The sequence below is a fragment of the Periplaneta americana genome, chromosome 5, assembly GCF_040183065.1.
Source record: "Periplaneta americana isolate PAMFEO1 chromosome 5, P.americana_PAMFEO1_priV1, whole genome shotgun sequence".
Classification (NCBI taxonomy): domain Eukaryota; kingdom Metazoa; phylum Arthropoda; class Insecta; order Blattodea; family Blattidae; genus Periplaneta; species Periplaneta americana.
This window is the reverse complement of record NC_091121.1, coordinates 85,773,387-85,793,524: the sequence shown is the minus strand read 5'-3', so window position 1 is coordinate 85,793,524 and position 20,138 is coordinate 85,773,387. Positions and strand designations below refer to the sequence as shown.

Sequence of the window (20,138 nt, the reverse complement as noted above, 5' to 3'; positions counted from 1 at the left end):
TAGCTAATGAAATGGGTGTGAAACACATAAAGGTATGAGAGGTTTTATTCCAGTAACTGTTGTATCCATACTGTCCATACAAAGTGCAGACATAATAGCTGAAAACTATTCTGGAAGAAGTGATTTTTGTCAGTTCTTGCAAACATCTAAGAATGATCCAGACTTTCTATTATCAGTGTTCATTATTGGGCTGAAGAGATTTCTCTGGTATCTGTGCAGTGAGGATATCAACATAATTTTAATGTGCGTATGTAGATGGGTATAATTTCTGATGTTCTTGTTGGACTGTACATGTTAACTGACAATCTGAATTGGGAAACTATAGTCCCGTCGCTCTAATTTCCGGCAGCCAATCGCGTTGCAGGTTGGCTACATTTAAACGTGTACGTCTTGTGATTCGCTGATTCATTTCTTAAAGCTTGATAAATATTTAATATAATTGCCCGCCATTTTAGCTCTTTTTTTTGGCGTTCGCAGAAAGCACACGACGTTATTTGCCGCTCAATTATTTGCTGAATTACATTGCGTTTGATTTATTATCATAGGAGCTACGACATGATAATGTTTAACGTTGTGGCAAATAGATTCCTCGTATGGTAGCTCGGCAATGTGAGAACAAAAATGGCGAACGATACTACCTACCTAGACTTTATAGAGCCTTTACTTTCTAAGACGTAAGCCGGAAATAATAGCGTTGGGACTATAGGAGGAAAGATACAATTATTGGCAGGGTTAAGGATGATATTTTAGTCAATTAAAAATTGAATAAGTTTAATCATAAAAATGAAATTTCTACGGGACAAAGGGATATTTTTTACATATATTCACATATATCCAGTTACATTTTAAAATTACATAATATTTTTTCATGTGAAAGAAATAGGTTTTGAAAAATACAATTCTTGACAGGGTTGTTACGATATTTGGCAGGTATTGATACAGTTTTTTGGCATACTCGTTTTATCAACAGTTTATATCAAAATTGAAATCAACACAGGTTCCATTTATTCACTATCACTTTCAGTATTTAAAAACAAGTCGTCAGTATCACTTTCATTAACATTGTAGCACAGATGACAAAGGAAATCATCGCAGTCTGTATTGTCAGGAATATGTTGTTGATGATTTTTAGGAACACATTTCTCGTGGAATAACTTATTGCACAGTGAACATTGTAGGCTTCCATTTTCAGTTTTAATATTACGAAGACAAACGTAACACATGCCTTGTTTGAAAGATGACATCTCAGTTACATCAGTACCCTTATCCACTTTAGTAATTCGCCCTTTCTTTTTCTTAGGCATCTGTTTTGTATTTAGAGTTTTTTCTTTCATTCTCTTCCTTTTTTCTCTTGTTCTATCTGTTTTTTGTGTTCTTTATCTGCCTGAATCTTTTTCCAAATTTTGCTTGTTAAAACAAATGATTGGCGTTGTATTTGTCATTTTCTCTTTCTTTTTGGGGATACTGGCCAGTACAAAATATCACTCAGTTCCATATTTCCTGACCCTTCACTGTTTTGTTTTAATGTTTCTATGCTCAAAGATTCTGGAAACAACACCCGTTTTGCTGATAAGTTAGAGTTGATTCTCTCTTCAGTTCGTAAAATTGGTATGATTATAGGCTACATCATGTTTTTGTAGCACAACATGATGGCACACCTATACACTTTTTGTACAAAATAGTTTCTGGAACAGATATTTCCAGAGAGATGGATTGGCTGTGAAGAGTCTCATCTCTGGCCTCCTAGGTAACCAAATCTGTTACCCATTTTTTTTTATAGGGGAACCTTAAAGATAAGTTCCTGTAAGTCCCATAGAAATGACAGAGAAACTGGTAGCTAGGGTTCATGCTGCATGCATTGTAATATGTGGAAATACAGTAGTGTTTCATTGAACCTAGATTCACTTGTGCAGTACTATTGTGTTTATATACAAGAGGCCGACAATTTGAGCATCTGTTGTAAAGACTCTTTTGAGTTTGGGAAACATTCATTTTATTGTTTTTCTCGTCTCCAGAAATTCATTCCAAAACTGTATTTCACAACTCTTCTATAATTTGTGTAGCTGTTTCATTCCTAAAACACTATTTTGACACCAGAAATTCATCTCAGAAACTGATATTTCCATCATAATTGCATACCTCATTACAATATTCTAGTACTCCCTCTGTCCCATAATAATTGTCCAGTATGCTTTTATTTCTTGTCCCATAATAATTGTCTGATATCCATAATTTTACACTGGTGTTTACATAGGAGCAAAATGAAACACATGAATGAGTAATACAACTGTATTACTCCAGAATCAGTACAAAATTGTCACTCAATTAGCAAAAGAAAAAATTATTAGTCCGGGATCTGTATAAATTGGCCAATCATTGAGCCAAAAAAGAAGAACATGAATACTACTTGTACAACTTTATGACTCCAGGATCAATACAAATTGGCTAGTCATTGAGCCAAAATAAATACTCCTAGGAGTGCAACTTTATTAACTCCAGGAATAGTACAAATTGACCAAGAAGTGAAACAAAGAAAAACATTCTCCTACGAGTAAAGACGAAAAAACTGCCTGTTAGACCGGGAAGGTTGTCATTCTAACAGCTTGCCTATAACCACAGATCTATCGCAGCAGTGCTACTGTAGCCTCGTCATAAATGTTCCGAGGACACTCCAAGTGAGATGGCAGGATGTTGAGGTGGTCCAGTTGTGCCTTTTGCATATGGGGAATCTTGTAGTTGTTCCCGCCATTGACTTTCATTATTTCATTAAGATTGAACTGCAAAGTGAGGAAGACGTTGTTGAGCTTGTCGCGTGTCAGCTGAGAGAAAGCTGTTTCAATGGCGGCGATCAACTCCTCAATAGTTTGTGGAGCTGACTGATGCTGAAGAGACTGAATTGCCCCGAAGTAACCCAGATCTGAAACATTCATATCCAGACTGTTTGGCGGTTGGCACACGAGTTCTAAAGTGATTCCACTGGCTGCTGCAGCGTCCATCCAGGTGCGGTCATTGGGAGCGATATGCGGACACGCATTGCCCTGCTGAACTGACACCTCAATTCTCCCTGTGCGCAGTCCAGGAGACCATTTTGCATTTATTGCTGGGGTTAATTTGATGATGAGCATGGATCCACTTTCCAAAGATTGCCGCCCCCGTTGCCAAATGCAGCGTGCTATTCTTTTACTGATATGAAATTTCTCGGCCGCACCTGTTATGGCACCTTTCTTCACTACGTCAGCCGTAGTGTTTTTAAAAAAAAAAAAAACTCCTATACCGCCTGCCGTTCACTGTCTGTAAGGTTCTTGCTACCCCTGTCACTCACTACCACCAGTTGTGTTCCCAGAATGTCCAAGTCTGTTCAAACGTACGTACTCACTGCAGGACTATGCTCTACTATTGATTTCCAGCGTGCTTTGCTACTCTGGTTTGCATATAGTGCCACACCGGTGAGTTGAAAAACAATACCCACTTTCGGTAATCTTCTGGGTGGTGTGTGTTGCTTGTCTCAATAAGATCACGTTATTGATCTGCATAACCTTGTGCACTGATCTACTGGGCTTCTCCTCATGCGTGCACTTCTCATTTGCCCCGTCGTCTGTAATTTCTGTAATACCATTTCGGCGTACCGGACAATTATTATGGGACAGAGGGAGTAATATTTTATTAATACTGTACACACTTAGACCGAATTAATAAGCAATTTTACTATATCTACTTTGTCATTGTACATTGATGAAGTAACTGTTTCACATTTGTTTTATAGGCATTTCTTTTTGTTCTTTTTAAGGTGCTACAACCTTATTTAAGTAAAACTTCTGGCCTTATCAACAATCTCCTTCCATCTCTTTCTGTTCTGAATAATCACTGTCCATTTTTTAACTTTTTATAGATTTTTAGATCATTATTATGCATCATTTCATCTACATTTTAGTCCTTGTTGAAATGTATTACAGTGAAACCTCTCATTTACGGACATCGAAGGAATGTAACAATCTGTCTACATCTGGGAGGTGTCCTTTATTGGGAGGGAGACTCCCCAATCTAAAAGTAAATTTATAATATGCATCATGTATCTCTTCACGCTTTAAATGAAATGTATTACTGTAGTTTAATTCCAAATATAGTACAGTACACTATAGTAAATTCTTTGCAACTTTGAACTACAGTAGATAAGACCGAAAAAGAAAAATACAGTATTGTGCCATGCAATTTTATTCTAGGTCTACAGTTTATGCAGTATTGTAATTTACAGTTTTCAACTTAACCTTTACGTTCAGGTGCCATGTTTCTCGAAACAGAAAAACTGATTGACGTGAAGAGAATAATTCTACTAAAGGCTGGTTCACAATAAACGAGAACGGAAATATTGTTAAAATGAATGTATTTAAATGTGAGCATTCACAACAGTTAATTGTGAATGCTTACATTTAAATACATTTATTTTAACATTATTTCCGTTCTCATACTAGTTGTCGTTTCTGTTTCAGGTTTATTGTGAACCAGCCTTAATCCTATCATGTATCGAATACAATTTCACGATTGCGGAAATCTTGGACCCATCAGGCAAGTTAAATTTTATGACTTTGTTTATCCACCTGCTGCCAGCTAACAAGGGGTAGCCGGCTGGGCTAGTGGTAGCGTACGAGACCCTTGTTTTCTTCTTTCATGTTAAGGAATTTCTGTACAGTTCTCAAAATAAATTTTTTCCATTTTTGTAACACATTAGGTCTTGAAATCCAATTTCTGTCCGCAGTCAGGAGGTAAAGCAAGCTTTAGAACTGTGAAACAGCTGTCCGTGTCCATGTCTGAGAGTGTCCGTAAACGAGAGTTAAATTTATCATTATTTCTATATTATTTCAGTTGGGACGTAAAAATCTGCCCGTATATGAGCGTCCGTATCTTGGGGGTGTCTGTAAGGAGAGATTTCACTGTATATTTATATTATTCTGTTAGAATTCGCGTAATTCTTTACATGTTCATTATCAAAACTCACATCAGGCAATTGTGTAAGAGGTTAGTCAAGAATAGAGATGTGTGCTGAACTATTGTGGAACTGTGGAGCATGCTGTTTTTTGGTATTGTCAATGTGTGTGGAGTCAGAGGGGGAAGGGGAGGGAGAGAGAGTGTGTGTGTGTGTGTTTTTTTTTTCTCGAAATTAATATAACAGAAACTGAACATTATGTTGTAACACAGTTTAATAAATATTACTTCTTGTAACTCAGCTTTTAAATATGAAAATTGCTCCAGAAAAAAAAAAAAAAGGAAATGTAAATAAAGAGTACTTAGCTGATTCAACCTGGGAAATTCTCAAGTTGGCCACATCATTGAATTGAACGATAATGCTATGCTCACATTTTCCCCAGGCGGTTTTTCTATCATTTCATAGTGAAGCTCATGTTTTGTTTGATAGAAGCTGTTACTTGGGAATGTTGAGGATATTTATATTCACTGTTGCTTATTCTATTTGATAAACACTCATACAGAGTTAATCACAAGTACACAAGTACAATATTAGGTTTTTTTTTTTTCTCCCACATTCAGCAATTTATTGATAAAGTTCCAAAACAAATATGTTTTCTGCCTTTTCGTACTTTAGTGTAAATTCAAATAATAATGCACAAGTATTGTTCATGTCCAGCTGTCAAAACAATTGGGCACACAGACATTAGTGTAGATTTAAGGAAGTCAGAGGTTATGGAAAAGTGCATGTTATTCACTTAAAAAAGATTTTGGTGTTATGTGTTTCTTGTAGAAATTTGCATTGTATTGGCCAAGACGCTTGATGAATGGATTTTCGCTTGAATTTGCACTATTATAAAACTTCTTAACTTGTTCACGTAATGAGTCTTTCAGAAATGTCATGTCCAAATCAAAGTGTATTTGTGCATTTGTTGTGTACCAGTCTGAATTATGTATTATTCGGAGCACTTTATTTTGAACAATTTGAAGAGGTTGAAAGACTGTTTTTGGAATATAACACCAAGCTGGGGCAACGTAAGTTAGGATTGGTAAAATCAGCATTTTGTAGAGCATAACTTTTCTTCTTAGACTGATAACAGGAGATTTGAACAGGAGGTAAAGATGAGATATTCTAAGAGAGCTCTTAGTTGTTACAGATTTTATGTGCTTGTGCCATAACAACTTGTTATTAAGAGTAATACCAAGATATTTTACATGGTCACTGTATTGAATTTCTTTATTGCATATTTTTATTTTGTCACGAGGTCTTTTTAAGCACTTGGAGAAAATTATTGACTGACATTTTTCTGGATTTAAAGAAATACGCCATTCTTCTAATAGAAGTACATGGTTTTGAACTGCAGAGACAGCATATTGAGGACTGAATTTAACACTGTATATAACTGTGTCATCAGCGTACAGAAGTGTTTTAGTTTTGAGAGTAGTTGGAATGTCTGAAGTGTAGAGACAGTACAATATAGGACCATTCGGCTTGAGATTGCATAATTTATATAGAGGAATTCTTATCCTGGAAAGCAATAGAAATGGATCTTCTTGGGATAATGAAGCTTTCTAGAGCTCATCAGTCATACTTTGAGTTTTCATCTACTTCAAATTTCTTAGTGGATCGTCTTAAAATTTGAGATCGGCTTGAGATTGCATAATTTATATAGAGGAATTCTTATCCTGGAAAGCAATAGAAATGGATCTTCTTGGGATAATGAAGCTTTCTAGAGCTCATCAGTCATACTTTTCCCTACCTGAGTATCAATCCTTGTGGAACTCCAGCTTCTGCTATAATATTAGTTTATCTTTGTTTGAAAGAACAAACTCGATATTAAATGGAACATAAATTTAACACGAAAACAGAAAATAATGTTACCTACTTTAGATTACACATTCTTTAATTTTCATCTACTGGTAACTAATAATGAAACAAATGGACAGTTGTCTGAGAAGTAATAGCTAAATAAAAGTCAATAACAGACTTAAAATAACTTCTTTTCTCGTCATGTTTAGGGAGGTCCAGCTTACATTTTGTTTGATCATATATAATTAATCAAGTAGACTTATTCAACTTAGATAATATTTGGAAATTTCTTATGTAGAATCATTATGTCATTTGAGTTTTCATCTACTTCAAATTTCTTAGTGGATCGTCTTAAAATTTGAGATCGGCTTGAGATTGCATAATTTATATAGAGGAATTCTTATCCTGGAAAGCAATAGAAATGGATCTTCTTGGGATAATGAAGCTTTCTAGAGCTCATCAGTCATACTTTTCCCTACCTGAGTATCAATTTTTTTTTCTCGTGTACACAGCTTATCCCCATACCTCATATATTTGAGCTTGGCTAGAACAGCCTCCCCTATGAGTGATGGTGACGAATTGGTTCATTTTTTGAGTGATTTCCTGCAGATAGAATTTAGTAATCAAAAGAGGAAATTCCACAGGCTCTTAAACCAAATTATAAATTTGCAGTCACACTTGGGTAGATTCCATCAACAGGCCTACTTAAGAAGAAATGGAAACAACTGTGCTTTCTAATCAATGTTAGCCTTTGATCAGTGGTGACTCTCCAGAATAGATCTCCATGTCACTTCCATTGGCTGCATCTTAACCACGTGTTAATATAAAGGCTTAGGAATGGCAACATTCATGTGATAGGTACATAGCAAAAACGAGAGAATAAAACCTGCTGTGTAAGTTTTTTAAATTTCATCTTCATTTTTAGAACTAAATCACAAATAAGTCAGTATAGGAATTTATTTCTCAATTTTGTATCTAGAGAGAGAACCCGGAAAGGAATAGATGCCCTATAACCAAGGGTACCATTTGGTTACAGTCACGTAATTAATTTACACACACACATACATACATACATTCTGAGTCAAAAAGTTCATATGAATATGGGTTCGTTTTCGAACAGTTATGGAGATATGGCTCTTTGATTTCACAAAAACTTCGAGATTCCTTTGTACTAACTCGCATTTAGAGACAGATAACGGACAAATTTAAAGTTTATATTCATGTATGCATACATACCTAATATTCTAGACGTCAGGGTCGATATTTTCGCACATTTTCAAAGGTACCTCCTTCTGCTTCAATGCACTGTTCCGCTTGGGCATGAATTGCGCTCATTGCTCGGGAGAGTTGCTTGTGGCTGTTTTTATGCTGCATCCAAAATACAGTCGATTAGCGCCTCTCTTGTTTCCCCCTTCCTTTGCTATACCAAGTCTTTCATCCAACCCTATAGATGTAAGTACCCTTCTGTTCAGAAAGCGTCGTTCATATTCAGCGATGGCACACAAGGAACTTCCATTGCACAAACCATAAACATACACAATATCGGCGTATTCTGCAGTCGAAAATTTATAAGGCATCTTGAAAAACACAACTTAACACTTTCGATAACTGTACCTATATAACTACTGTACTCTGGAAAGCTGACTGAACTGCTATGAATTGATAAGTGATAGTGTAGGCTATTTGTGTTATCTGTGGGTTCTCTGTCATTACATCAGACAAGGGCAGACGAACATTTGTAATGCCCCACCACCCGGTTTCTTTCTCTTATCTACATCACTCACAATGCAGATTCCAATGTTACGTCATTCATTGCGATTGGTGACCTTGTCTCACGTTCTCACGTCAGCAGCATATAACATCTGATTCACATTGGGGCGAGACGTTTTACCAAAAAAATGCATCTAGCTCTGCCATCGTTCAAAAACGAACCTATGTTCATATGAACTTTTTCACTCAAAATGGCCTAAGATATCATATCCTAATTTCTTATCTTTCCTCCTGAATCACCCTGTATGTATATACATACAAAAAATATATATATTTCTAGATACCGTAGTTTTCTTTTTTCTTTTCCTTTGGTTTTTACTAGCCCACCCCTAAAATGGAATTATTTATTTATTTATAAAACTGTACAAATGGTGATTTACAATTAACAAAGAGAAATTTAAAATTTGTGTAGATATATCCTGGAGATTTTATGTATCAATATGAAATATATGAAAAAAATTACATATTTTGAAATAGTTTCACGTGCTCAAGACAATAATTCAGTCACCTCGCAGCGATTTTCAGGTATGTTGTATTTTTCTTCCACATATTTGAAGCAAGGTTCATAATGCCTCCCCCCCCCCCCCCAGCTGTCTGATTTAGCGTATAATTTTTCCATCACAATATTATAAAGAGGAATGGGCACAAAGAATTCCCTTTTCGTCTCTGGAATGAGCAGTAAAACTGTCTGAAACAACATTTTCAGCCTTAACTCTAAACGTTTCATTATCTGTACACATTTTAGCTAAACTGATAAGTTTTTTTGTGGAATTCCAAATTATATCAAGGTGTGTCATAAATACTTTCTATTAATATGTACTGTCTGGAAAAAAAATAATAATATGTGTGCTTCTTGAGCATACTCATATTTTGTTTCTAACAAATTCTTTAAAGTAAATAATTATAAACTATGGATCCATTTCTTTATAACCCAGCTTGTGCATTGTTACATACCATGCCTCCTATATATGATGTAAATATTGATAGTATTATGTTTGTTAGTATTTAGTATGCTGAATTGAGTAATGAGATCCCTCCATAATTTTCACAGAGTGAACAGCAACTTTTCTTATAAATTGGACATACAGTACATATTTCAATATTGCTTTTTTGTTTGGTAATTTCAATTCACTATTATCAAAGTCTGCATTGTTATGTGATGTTCCACCCAATACATTGCGAGTGAAGTCTATAAACATGTGCACTGTATGTGTGTAAAGAATAATGGAGATTTCTTTTCCTGACAGTAAAATGGCTGACTCCAGACAGTAATAATAGTCTAACAGATTTAACAGTTATGACTCTTTATTCAACTCGTAAAAGGCTCATTTTCATTCATTTGTATATAGTATATTTTGTGACTTCTTTGAAGAATTTTTTCATTTGGAACACTTCTTATTATGTAAACATTATTGCTTTAAGAGGAACATTTTTCGGGAAATATGGCATGTATTTAGGGTGACCAGATGTCCTGCTTTTCACAGGATAGCCTACTCTTTTTTTTTTTTTAGCGCCTTATCCTGCAGCCCACATAAAATATAAATATCCTGCTAAAAGCCCTGCAAAATAAAATTGGAACGAAAGTTCAATATTTTCTATTCTCTCAGAGAAAATAAGTAAAGAGGAAAACAACAGAAAATACTTTGCAGCAGTGAATAATACGTGGACTGATAAAAAATCTAAAGTGAAACCAGAAACTCTAAAACATACGTTGATCGCAAAGTGTAATCTGAATTATATCTATGTAGAATTCTATAATTTCCTTCTTGGACAATAGCAGATGTTGAAAGCAATACATTCAAATCAGAAATGTGTAGTTGCTAAGTAATTGCTGAAGAATAATTATACTACAGCAGCTACATTCTAAGTCATGTTAGAAAAATAGTTATAGCTCGCGCAAGAAACAATTACCGAAAACCAATGGTGGCGTTGCTATCTGTTTTCACGTGTGTATGTAGGCATGCCGAGGGGGGAGAGGTGCGAGCCGATGGAAGTACTGTCTCTTCCAAGAAGATGAACAAATGAGGACATCGCTGTGGAAATAAAGAACGTAGCAAGAGAAAAATTCGAAGCTAATTAAATGCTCAACATATGTTTACAAATGAAATAATAATACCGTGTGATACAAGACACGCATTCACATGCAATGGTACAAACTAAAGTCGTAAATTAACTATCACAACGCAAGACTGATTCTATCGATGTCATTTCTTTTCCGACTGTACTCTTGAATATCATTCAAGTTATCTCGTGACCTTTCCTCTCACCCACTCTTCCTTATCGCAGGGTTTGATTCGCATTCCTTCTATCGGTAATCCGTACTTGCGAGACCTATAATAGTGAGCATGAGTAATAAATATATACCAATTTGCATCTCCTCATAACAAAATAATTATTATTTCCTATGTTGCAATTGTATCAGATATCTATCATTCTAGGTACATATTTGAAAATTTTTATTGTATTAAAACTGGTTACATTACTACTTTCATATGAAGTGTATATGGTATATGTAAGATGAATAGCAAACACCCAAGGTTTCACTATACAGAACCACTTCTAGAAATGAGTCCTGCTTCTTGTGTCTGAAAATCTGGTCACCCTACATGTATTATTTCTATGGCACTATTAGTACCTATATAAGAAAACAAAATCTATTCACGAAAAAACTATATATATCATATTTTGTGCTTTCTGTGTAAAGCTTCAAATCATTTTTAGTAACAATTCTGTCGTTTTTGTGAATACTTTCAAGATAAAATGGCTTGTAATACTGCGTATTAAGTGAAAAAGCTAAACACTCAACAATGTCTTACAAAAAAACTTCAGCATTATGGATACTGATATAATGTTTCATTGAAAAAATCTAAATAAATCTTAATTAGTCGTGAACAGACATCACATTATTATTAGCTGTCCTCAGCTCATCTTTGTATCAATTCTTGCCTTGCTACATGATAAGACACTCCTGTAATCACTGTGCAATGACTCTAGTTTATGTGGGATTAGCATGTCCAACTGGTTTATGTGGGAGAAGCCTATCCAACTTGTCTAACAGACTGTTTAACTTGCTTTCCTGGCTCCTACTGCTTATCTCAAGTGCTCTTGATGAAGCTGCCCAATCCAGTCTGTCCAACAGTCGACTCAGCTGAGAGTCATGTTCTCTATCCTTAACTGGGAAGGACTGGTCCAAGCGCTCCATTAAGCGATCGAGTTTGGTCTCTACTCTGGCCTGCCGCTCCCTGTCTGCCTCCATCATCCGCACAAACAATTCGTTTTGTGCATTAAGAACTTTGGTCACAGCTTCACTTTGAGCACGCATGGCACGCAAAACGAGCCGTTCAAGCCTCATTGTTGTGCCCCGACGGGAAGAATTCATTCCTCGCATGTTGTCTCTGGAATGAGATTCTCCACTTGTATGTAATGATGAATGCCCGTTCTCTTGCACAAGTGATATGCTGTCCTCACGGGCCGTGACTGCATCATCTGTGAACAGAGAATTAATTATAGGACTTTCAAACATTCAGCACTTGCAAGTTTTTGTTGTGAAGTTTCAGTGCTTAGTTTGCAAACGTATTGTTAGAGACAGGAAGTTTCGTTACTAATAAATCCAATAAAAGAGGTGCACAGAAAGTCATTTTAAATAGCTATAATATGAAAGAAAAGACAAAAAAAAAAAATAATGAAGAATGTAATACAGAGCCATGTTCAGTGTGGAATAATGTGAGTGTATATAAGTGTTTATGCTCGACCATGCCGAAATGTAGTAATTATACACCTGGTAGTAGCTCTTTAATGTACCTCATTAAAATACACCTATTCATTATAATCCAGTTGTTCAGCCAATGAGAAATCACCATTGTAGCATAATGAAACCGCAAGTATCGATTATTCTCAGATATGCAATCGAAAGACAATTAGCGAAAAGTCACGGAGGCTGGAAAACCAATACTGTCGCAGAAGGTTATGTTCTGTTACTATAATAGTTAGCGTTAATTGTAAGTAATATTCAAATAAATTCAATTTGTCATCTCGTTTTTCAAGTGTTAAGTGTTATGTTTTATTTAACGACGCTCGCAACTGCAGAGGTTATATCAGCGTCGCCGGATGTGCCGGAATTTTGTCCCGCAGGAGTTCTTTTACATGCCAGTAAATCTACTGACATGAGCCTGTCGTATTTAAGCACACTTAAATGCCATCGACCTGGTCCGGGATCGAACCCGCAACCTTGGGCATAGAAGGCCAGCGCTACACCAACTCGCCAACTAGGTCGACTCGTTTTTCAATTCTGAATCAATTTCCAGGTTATATCAAGCCTAATGTTCATGTTATTCTCTAGATTATATCTTTCCTTTATTTTCTATAGAAACAGCAATACATCTTGCAGTTATAGACTCAATTAGATCATTATCTAATCCTTAACAGAAATGTGACATTCGTTTTTCCTGCAAACCCTTCAATTTACTACCGGTATTTCCAGCTGTTGTCAAGATATGCTGACTGGACTTAATTTATTTGTTAAGTATTCATGTAGCAGAATTTTTACTTAAAAAGAAGCAAAAGTAACATAACACTACTACATAAGGTATTTACTTGAACTAATTATATATAACTGGTATAACAGGTTAACAATGCTTAAGCATCTTCCTCTGCCCAAATTTTTCTTCTCCATTCTGCTCTATCTTGCCAATCTCCTTCTGCCAAAGCTTTACGTTGCACAGTTGAACTAATTGAATTACTTATTTATGTATGGCATAATAACAAATAAAACAGTATCGTGTGTACGTTTCTTAAATATTTATTTTAGATGAGAAGCTAAAATATACTTCAAGTCGAAAATCTTTTCAAATAAGTTTTAAGCCAAAAATATTTATCACAGATAGGTACAGTACGATTATTTAGTCCTGACAGTCGCCAGAGATATGCGTCTGGGACAGGCGAGTCCATTTAGTTATGCCAAGGGGTGTTTGGGTTATTATTACCGACCGCTTGCCCTTATCTCTATTCTGAAACTCTCCCCACTCCTATTAATTCCCCTCTTTCGCGTCGCTGAGCTGTCAGGACTAAATAATCAGTCTATACTCAAGAGTTACAGTGCTTTGTGAAGTGTCTCTCACATAAGCCATTCATGTGTGTAATTCGTTTAACGAAAATTTACTTTCTTTAAGGTAGCCTAAAATAATAATTATTGTATGAAATGTATGAACTTGTTTATTATTTAAATCTTTAAATTCATTTCCATACCACATTATTGTTATGGACAATTGAACATTTTCATACACGGCACATGTTAATTCCTAATATGTTGAAGGCCACGAGGACAGTAATTACATATCACATAGTATATAGGCATGACATCTGCAATGATGGATAGTGATTAATTATTTATCAGATAAGTGGTAGGTAACCAATTATCTACATACAGACAAAATAGCAATATCAAAGTTGTCGAAGATAAGTAATTGTCTTTGTGACATAAATCGTAATAGCTGAATTCTGACCAAATGATTATTTTTATATCAATTGATTATAAACATTTTATCACAAGTAACTGCAAATTTCATAAAACTATATAGCATTGTGTCACTGTATGTTGGAACACAAATTATGTCGTAACCCGTTCCTTACATGTACAGTACGATACTTAATTTCAGAACTAAACATTTGAAATCTGACTGAATAATATAGAATTTTATTGTTCTTTAAAAATCGGACATCTTTACTGAATGTTTTACACTTTATGCAACGATTCAGTTTTTATCAACTCGCAAATTATATCCCCATTTATCATCCCTTTTCTTGAGTTATTTAGTAGAGTTTAAAAAGGGCGCATCAGCTACTCTGGCTGTTTGCGCCCTTATTTAAAATTCTCCAGAAACAAAAAAACATAAACAATACAATAGGCTGAATGCTAACACAAGACTAAAACACGTCACTATAAAAACCAGGTACACTCCTTTTATTGAAGTATCGTTAAAAAAGAGACAGTGACTCACAGTGGAAATGAAACACTAAGCATTATAATGAAAATTTAACTAAATATCCATCTAATAATTAATTGTATATTCTTTATAAATTCCACCTAACCATTCGTATATAGCCTATTTTTCTTGGTTTGGACTTCACTTACAGGTAGCTATCGCACAGACAAAATGATGTAGTGTAATGCTTCTTCATGTTCTTAAGCGCTGATCTTCCATCCAGACGGCCCAGGTTCGATCCCCTTCCAGGTGTACTGCAGTAGTTAAAAATAGGTTGGGGTGAATTCTTCAAGGTAGTATGGATGTATGATGCTGATATAGGAAAAACTTGGGCTTTCGAGCCCTGGAGCTTATTAGGTAGGCCTACATACTCGTATGAGGATGGTACCTAGCTCTATTAGAACTTAGAATGGCCCACCTGTCAGCATCGGATTCACGAATGTCACCCATACTAACCTGTCAGACTGGAACAATCATTGCATATAGGACACACAATGGGCCAATGTAAGTGTAAGTCTATTCTGGGTCTGGTCCTTGAAAAGGCAGTCAGCCAATAATTTCCACAATTTTTTACTAAACCGTCAATGTAATCTGTGAAGTGACACAGAAAAAAACACCTGCGTGTGTAGCGTCATAGATGGCTGGTCCATTGAGTAGTCGGGGCACGAAAGGTTTTGCGTGAAGAAAGAGAAATCAGAAAGTACAGGGAAGGAAGCAGGCTCCGCCCTTTCCTGAGTGCCATCATGCGCGACTATACTCATATATTCTATAGATGGTGTTCAGAATGAAAGGGAGTCTTTCATCCGAGTAAATATGATATTTATTGTGCCGAAGCAACAATGCATAAAAGGTGTTTATAGGCCTATAGCATTTTATTTAATGACACTTTCAGCTGCAGTAAGTTATTCAGCATCAAAATTCAACGTGGGCGAGAAATAAACATTTTGTCTGCGGCCCTCGTCAAGGACAGGGTTATTTCATGAGCAGTAAATTACGGCACGGAACTCCCAGCTTTACCTCCACGGTGAGTATTTTTGACCGAGTTTAAACTTAGGGTCCAAAGGCTAGTATGCTGTTCCCTACTCGTCCAGTGTTTCTCAATTTGTTTGATGATGAGGCCCCTCTTTTCCTCACATTATTTCAGTACGGCTCCCTGGTCTAAGGTGTAGAATATAGACTATAGTAATGTGAAATTCCTGTTCTGTCTTTTATATATATATATATTGTTTATAGAATCCACACACCTGATAGCATTAGACGTAGACATCATAGACGGATATGATTCTTCCACTGGTATCAAAATCTCTTCAATATCAGTTTGAGCAATGTCACTATTAGATTCACTGACATTGTTTTTGTCATCTCATCACGTTTACGTTTGTTACACGGTAATCATAAACGGCATTTTTAATCCGTTCTGAACCATCTGGTTTGGAGTTGGAGTTACACAACAATCGAACATCAGAGAAAGATCTGTCGTGTGTATGAATATGTGTACCGGTACTGGTAATATAATTGATGCCAACAATAATTAACGAAAAGCAGACAAATTAATAATTATTCACCTTACTCTTTCATTCTGTTCAAACGAAAATATATTGTTGCTTTTGTTAGGCAAGGGGAGAGGAGAAACTTCGTAGACAGTATCAATTTAACAATTTGTTTATAATTTACGTTTTTATTGAACGCAAAATAGTAGGATGTTGAAATTTTCATAAATTATCATCATCATCATCATTATTATTATTATTATTATTATTATTATTATTATTATTATAAGAGCCATGCCAATGGATGAACAGAGGAGTGGCGTTTGGTTTCGGGAAGACTGCGACAGTGTTATGACACCGGAATGATTGATTATTATTATTATTATTATCATCATCATCATCATCCTAGGGGATGGCTATACTGACTTGGGGAAAACAAATCTGCAATTCCCTACCAGAAATGTAATGCAGACGCACTCTATTCAGAGCCTCAAACACAACAGTCGAGACAAAAGAGTTTTTGTTCATAAAATTCAACAGATCAGGATTTGATAATTGGAGATTTATTTTTTATTATGCTTTGTGCTGTGTTTTTCTGTACTGTTTTGTTTTGTTAATTGCATGATTAGGGACTCCGCTAACGATGTCGGTATCCGACCTCTTTTAACCCTCCATTTGTCGCTGTATGAACATTTTGCTCACATTTTTAGAATTTATATAAAACTGGCAACGTTTGCTAGTACAATTTTCCTGCATATTTGACTTTTGAACTTTCCTGGAACATATGTTTATATTAGATTCAACAATGATCGCATTCGTTATATTTTTAACCAGTCTCGTTTCAGCACTGTCACAAATGTGAGCATTTTCCTCATTTAGCGACAAACCAAGTTATTAAAATGCTGTGCTACGCGGTTTTTTTTTTTTTATTTATAAGTTGACATCTAATAATAGCATTTTATGATCTGCAAGGGCTCTCAGCACGTCTGACCGACTGCCGGCCTTGGTTTAAATCAAAGAGTTTTTAATAACTCTTTGGTTTAAATGGTTGATGGTTGTGTGAGTTTGTATCTTTGTAGGTTATGATGTCGATGTGTATGAAATAAATTAAAGATCATTCTGTATTTTGCAGTATCAAGATTTATTTTATTTGCAGCCTGTTCTTTATTCTAACCTGCAGGAGGCTGCCATTAAGTATCAATTATATGTTGCGGGTTGCATCGGCGCGTTCTAGTTAAGCAAGATGCGCATAGATCCATAGAGAAATATTACAGAAATGGTGAAGGACATTTTTCCCGAACAGATGTCCACTTAAACATTTTTGATAATGAGGTCCCTCTTTTCGTCACATTATTTTAGTGCGCCCATCTGGTCGAAGGGATCAATAAGGATCAAAGTCCATTCTGAACCATCTTGTCTATTTAGAAGAAAACTGAACGAGAGAGAGTGGGCGTTTGTATGTGTCCGAGAAGTGCGACAGCTGTTCTAACTTAATTGATCCAACAATGAACGAATAGCGGGCAAATTAATAAATTATTCTGCACTTACGAAAACATGTGGCCTTTGTTAGGCAGAAGGGGAGAGGAAACTCTATAGGAAAAATTAACTTAAAAAGAAAATAATTTAATTATGTTTTATTTAGCGCAAAATAGTCGGATGTTTAAATGTTCATAGAACAATTAAAAATATATATATTAATATCATCATCATCATCATCATCGTCGTTGTGTTCGCTGCCCCCCATTAATATTGCTCTTCGGCCCCCCGGTTGAGAATCATTGGCCTAGAAGAGGAAACTTGCAATCACTTTCGTAGGTAATAAACTGTCATGAGCATAATTTAATATACCGGTACGGTAATGTAATTTTGTACAAACGCCTGTAGACTATGTTTTTCGCACTTAGGCCTATTTCTCGTTTCCAGTTTTCTAGATATTCTTAAAAGATTATTCATCAACTGGTACTGAATTATAAAGTCCTATCTTAAAAAGATCTTTATTGCAAGGAATTATATAATATACTATACTATTTAACTAGTCCACAAACATTACAGTACCTTCTAGACTGTAATATACGTAACGGGATATGAAAATATTAAGTTTATATTATTGATTAGGCCTAATCAAAAGTCTTTTTATTTATTGATGCTCAGTTTTCAGTAATTTTTTTTATAGTCCATATCTTTAATCTGCCTTCTCACTAAAGAAATTAACTGATTCATGCTATTTTTCAAACAAAAACACGAGCGCGACCGAACCGCACCCGAACCACTTCCGTTGTGCGTGACAAGGATGTGTATCTGCATATGCTGTATTACTGATTCGGTCGAAGAATCTACGTCAGACAGATTGTAAAGCAGTTTTACAGTGAATAATAAAAACAAGTATTGGGCGGCCGTTAGTAGGTCTACAATTAGCCGTGTTAAAATAATCTGTGGAAAATACTGTAGGGTACTTAGGCCTAATTGGCAACGATTAATTCGATCGTAAAAATTATCAATATTCGTCTCTTACGAATATAAAGCAAAATTGTTAGCAAGAGCCTTTGTCAATTAGGCCCTACGTATAGTCAAAAGCTATATAATTATTATAACTTCTAAATGGTCTATTTCGTTTTAAATAGTTTTTTTTATTGAAAAGTGGAACGACATTGTATAATTAAGATTCTATTTACACCTAATTATTATTTTAGTTTTCGTATTTAAACCAATTAAGATAGGATATTTATTTATCTTGAAGCATCCTTATTGCATACTACCTTCTCAAAATCAGAATATGTATGGAATGAGCCTATTAATATTATGAAGTTAAAATAATGTTTCATCCATATCAATTTGGTGTTAATTTTTAATGCATAATCTTTTAGTGAAAATAATAATTTTACAACTTTTATTTCAATTTTGAAAAGCCTCATAGAGTCTAATTTAGAGAATTATTTTGAATTCAAAGCAAATGCAACATTCCAAAGCGTCCGAATAAGTTTCTCGATCTTAAATCGAAAAAAAAAAAAAAAAATACGAAGTGTTACGCTTACTCATAGTGTTAAATGTCTGAAATCGTGCTGGATATAATATAAAACGGTTCACGGTAACAATGCACTGTACAGCTACCTGATTGGAGAACTGACAAAGGCGAACGTCGTGAAGTAGACGACGTCATATGCATAGATGACGATGATTGGTCATCATCCAATGTAACATCTACTGCTTGGAAAAAATGTTGCTGATCGTTGGAGTCCTGAGAATTATCTTGAAGTTCTTGTACACTGTCATCTGGAAAACAAAAAAAAAAAAAAAAAAAAAAAAAAGCAAGAACAGAAGTAATACGTTTACTGTATTTTATTTATGGACCACTCCAATAATTTATACTTTATTACCTCTCGTTCAAAGAACTGTACCTGACATAGTTGGCGGTGAATTTTGTTCCGATTTGATATTGACCTGTACCATTTCTTGGTCAACGCAGTCGGTGCCCTGTTGATAATTGTGTTTTGGTTCCACCAAGTCTAATGGATCTATAAGGAAAAGAAAACTAAATTTAATATATACATGGAAAATAAAAATGAATCTAACTGTAAATATAATCTATTTAGGCCTACCTGTATTAGCCGCACCGCGAGAAGTTGTTTCTGTAGCTGTCTGCAAATTTCTGGCTGTCATCACACGATCTACATCGGTATAAAACGGTTCAATGCCGCTTCCATTTATGATTCCGGTTTTCTTAACTTCCCTATACCGAACAAGAATGTTTTTTATTCTCGTACGACATTGCTTGCCATTCACGCGGAATCCCTTTCTCATCATGAATCGCGCAACACCATCCCATATAGGTTGATTTCTAAGAGTAGCTCGAAGTTGTTTTTGAACTGAACTATCCGACCAAATCGAAATTAAAAGTGCTGTCCCTGCATGATTCCACATATATTTGTGTTCGTTCATTTGCATTATCAGTAATTACGAAGTCTTACAATTATTATTACCCAAAATGCATGCGAACTCCCTACCAACTGAAACGCCTGGCCCCTAGGCTAGCTACGAAAGCTATTTACATCACACCGGCTTTGAGCTAATCCAATTCAGATCCGGACCGGTTCGGAACAGGCCAAGCCGATTTGAATACAAGGTGGGTAG

At 35.5% G+C, this 20,138-nt stretch overlaps 1 protein-coding gene across 1 annotated transcript; it reads right to left on the bottom strand.

Annotated features, from left to right (window-relative positions):
* Positions 1-1,221: 1,221 nt before the first annotated feature.
* Positions 1,222-20,111, bottom strand: LOC138699934 (uncharacterized). The gene is made up of 4 exons (XM_069826140.1): positions 19,607-20,111; positions 19,406-19,522; positions 19,119-19,280; positions 1,222-12,025 (listed from the first exon to the last, which is right to left on the bottom strand). The coding sequence occupies exons 1-4, from the start codon at positions 19,950-19,952 to the stop codon at positions 11,535-11,537; spliced, it is 1,116 nt and encodes a 371-aa protein (XP_069682241.1). The 5' UTR covers positions 19,953-20,111; the 3' UTR covers positions 1,222-11,534.
* Between the last annotated feature and the right edge of the window lie 27 nt (positions 20,112-20,138).

What these genes read in the sequence shown, in the direction of transcription:
- LOC138699934 (XM_069826140.1), bottom strand. Translation starts at nt 19,952, where the DNA reads ATGCAAATGAACGAACACAAATATATGTGGAATCATGCAGGGACAGCA. An exon ending in TTCACCGCCAACTATGTCAG is followed by an intron (nt 19,281 to 19,405) that starts GTACAGTTCTTT and finishes TTTGTTTTCCAG; the next exon opens with ATGACAGTGTACAAGAACTT. An exon ending in TTTGTCAGTTCTCCAATCAG is followed by an intron (nt 12,026 to 19,118) that starts GTAGCTGTACAG and finishes CTCTGTTCACAG; the next exon opens with ATGATGCAGTCACGGCCCGT.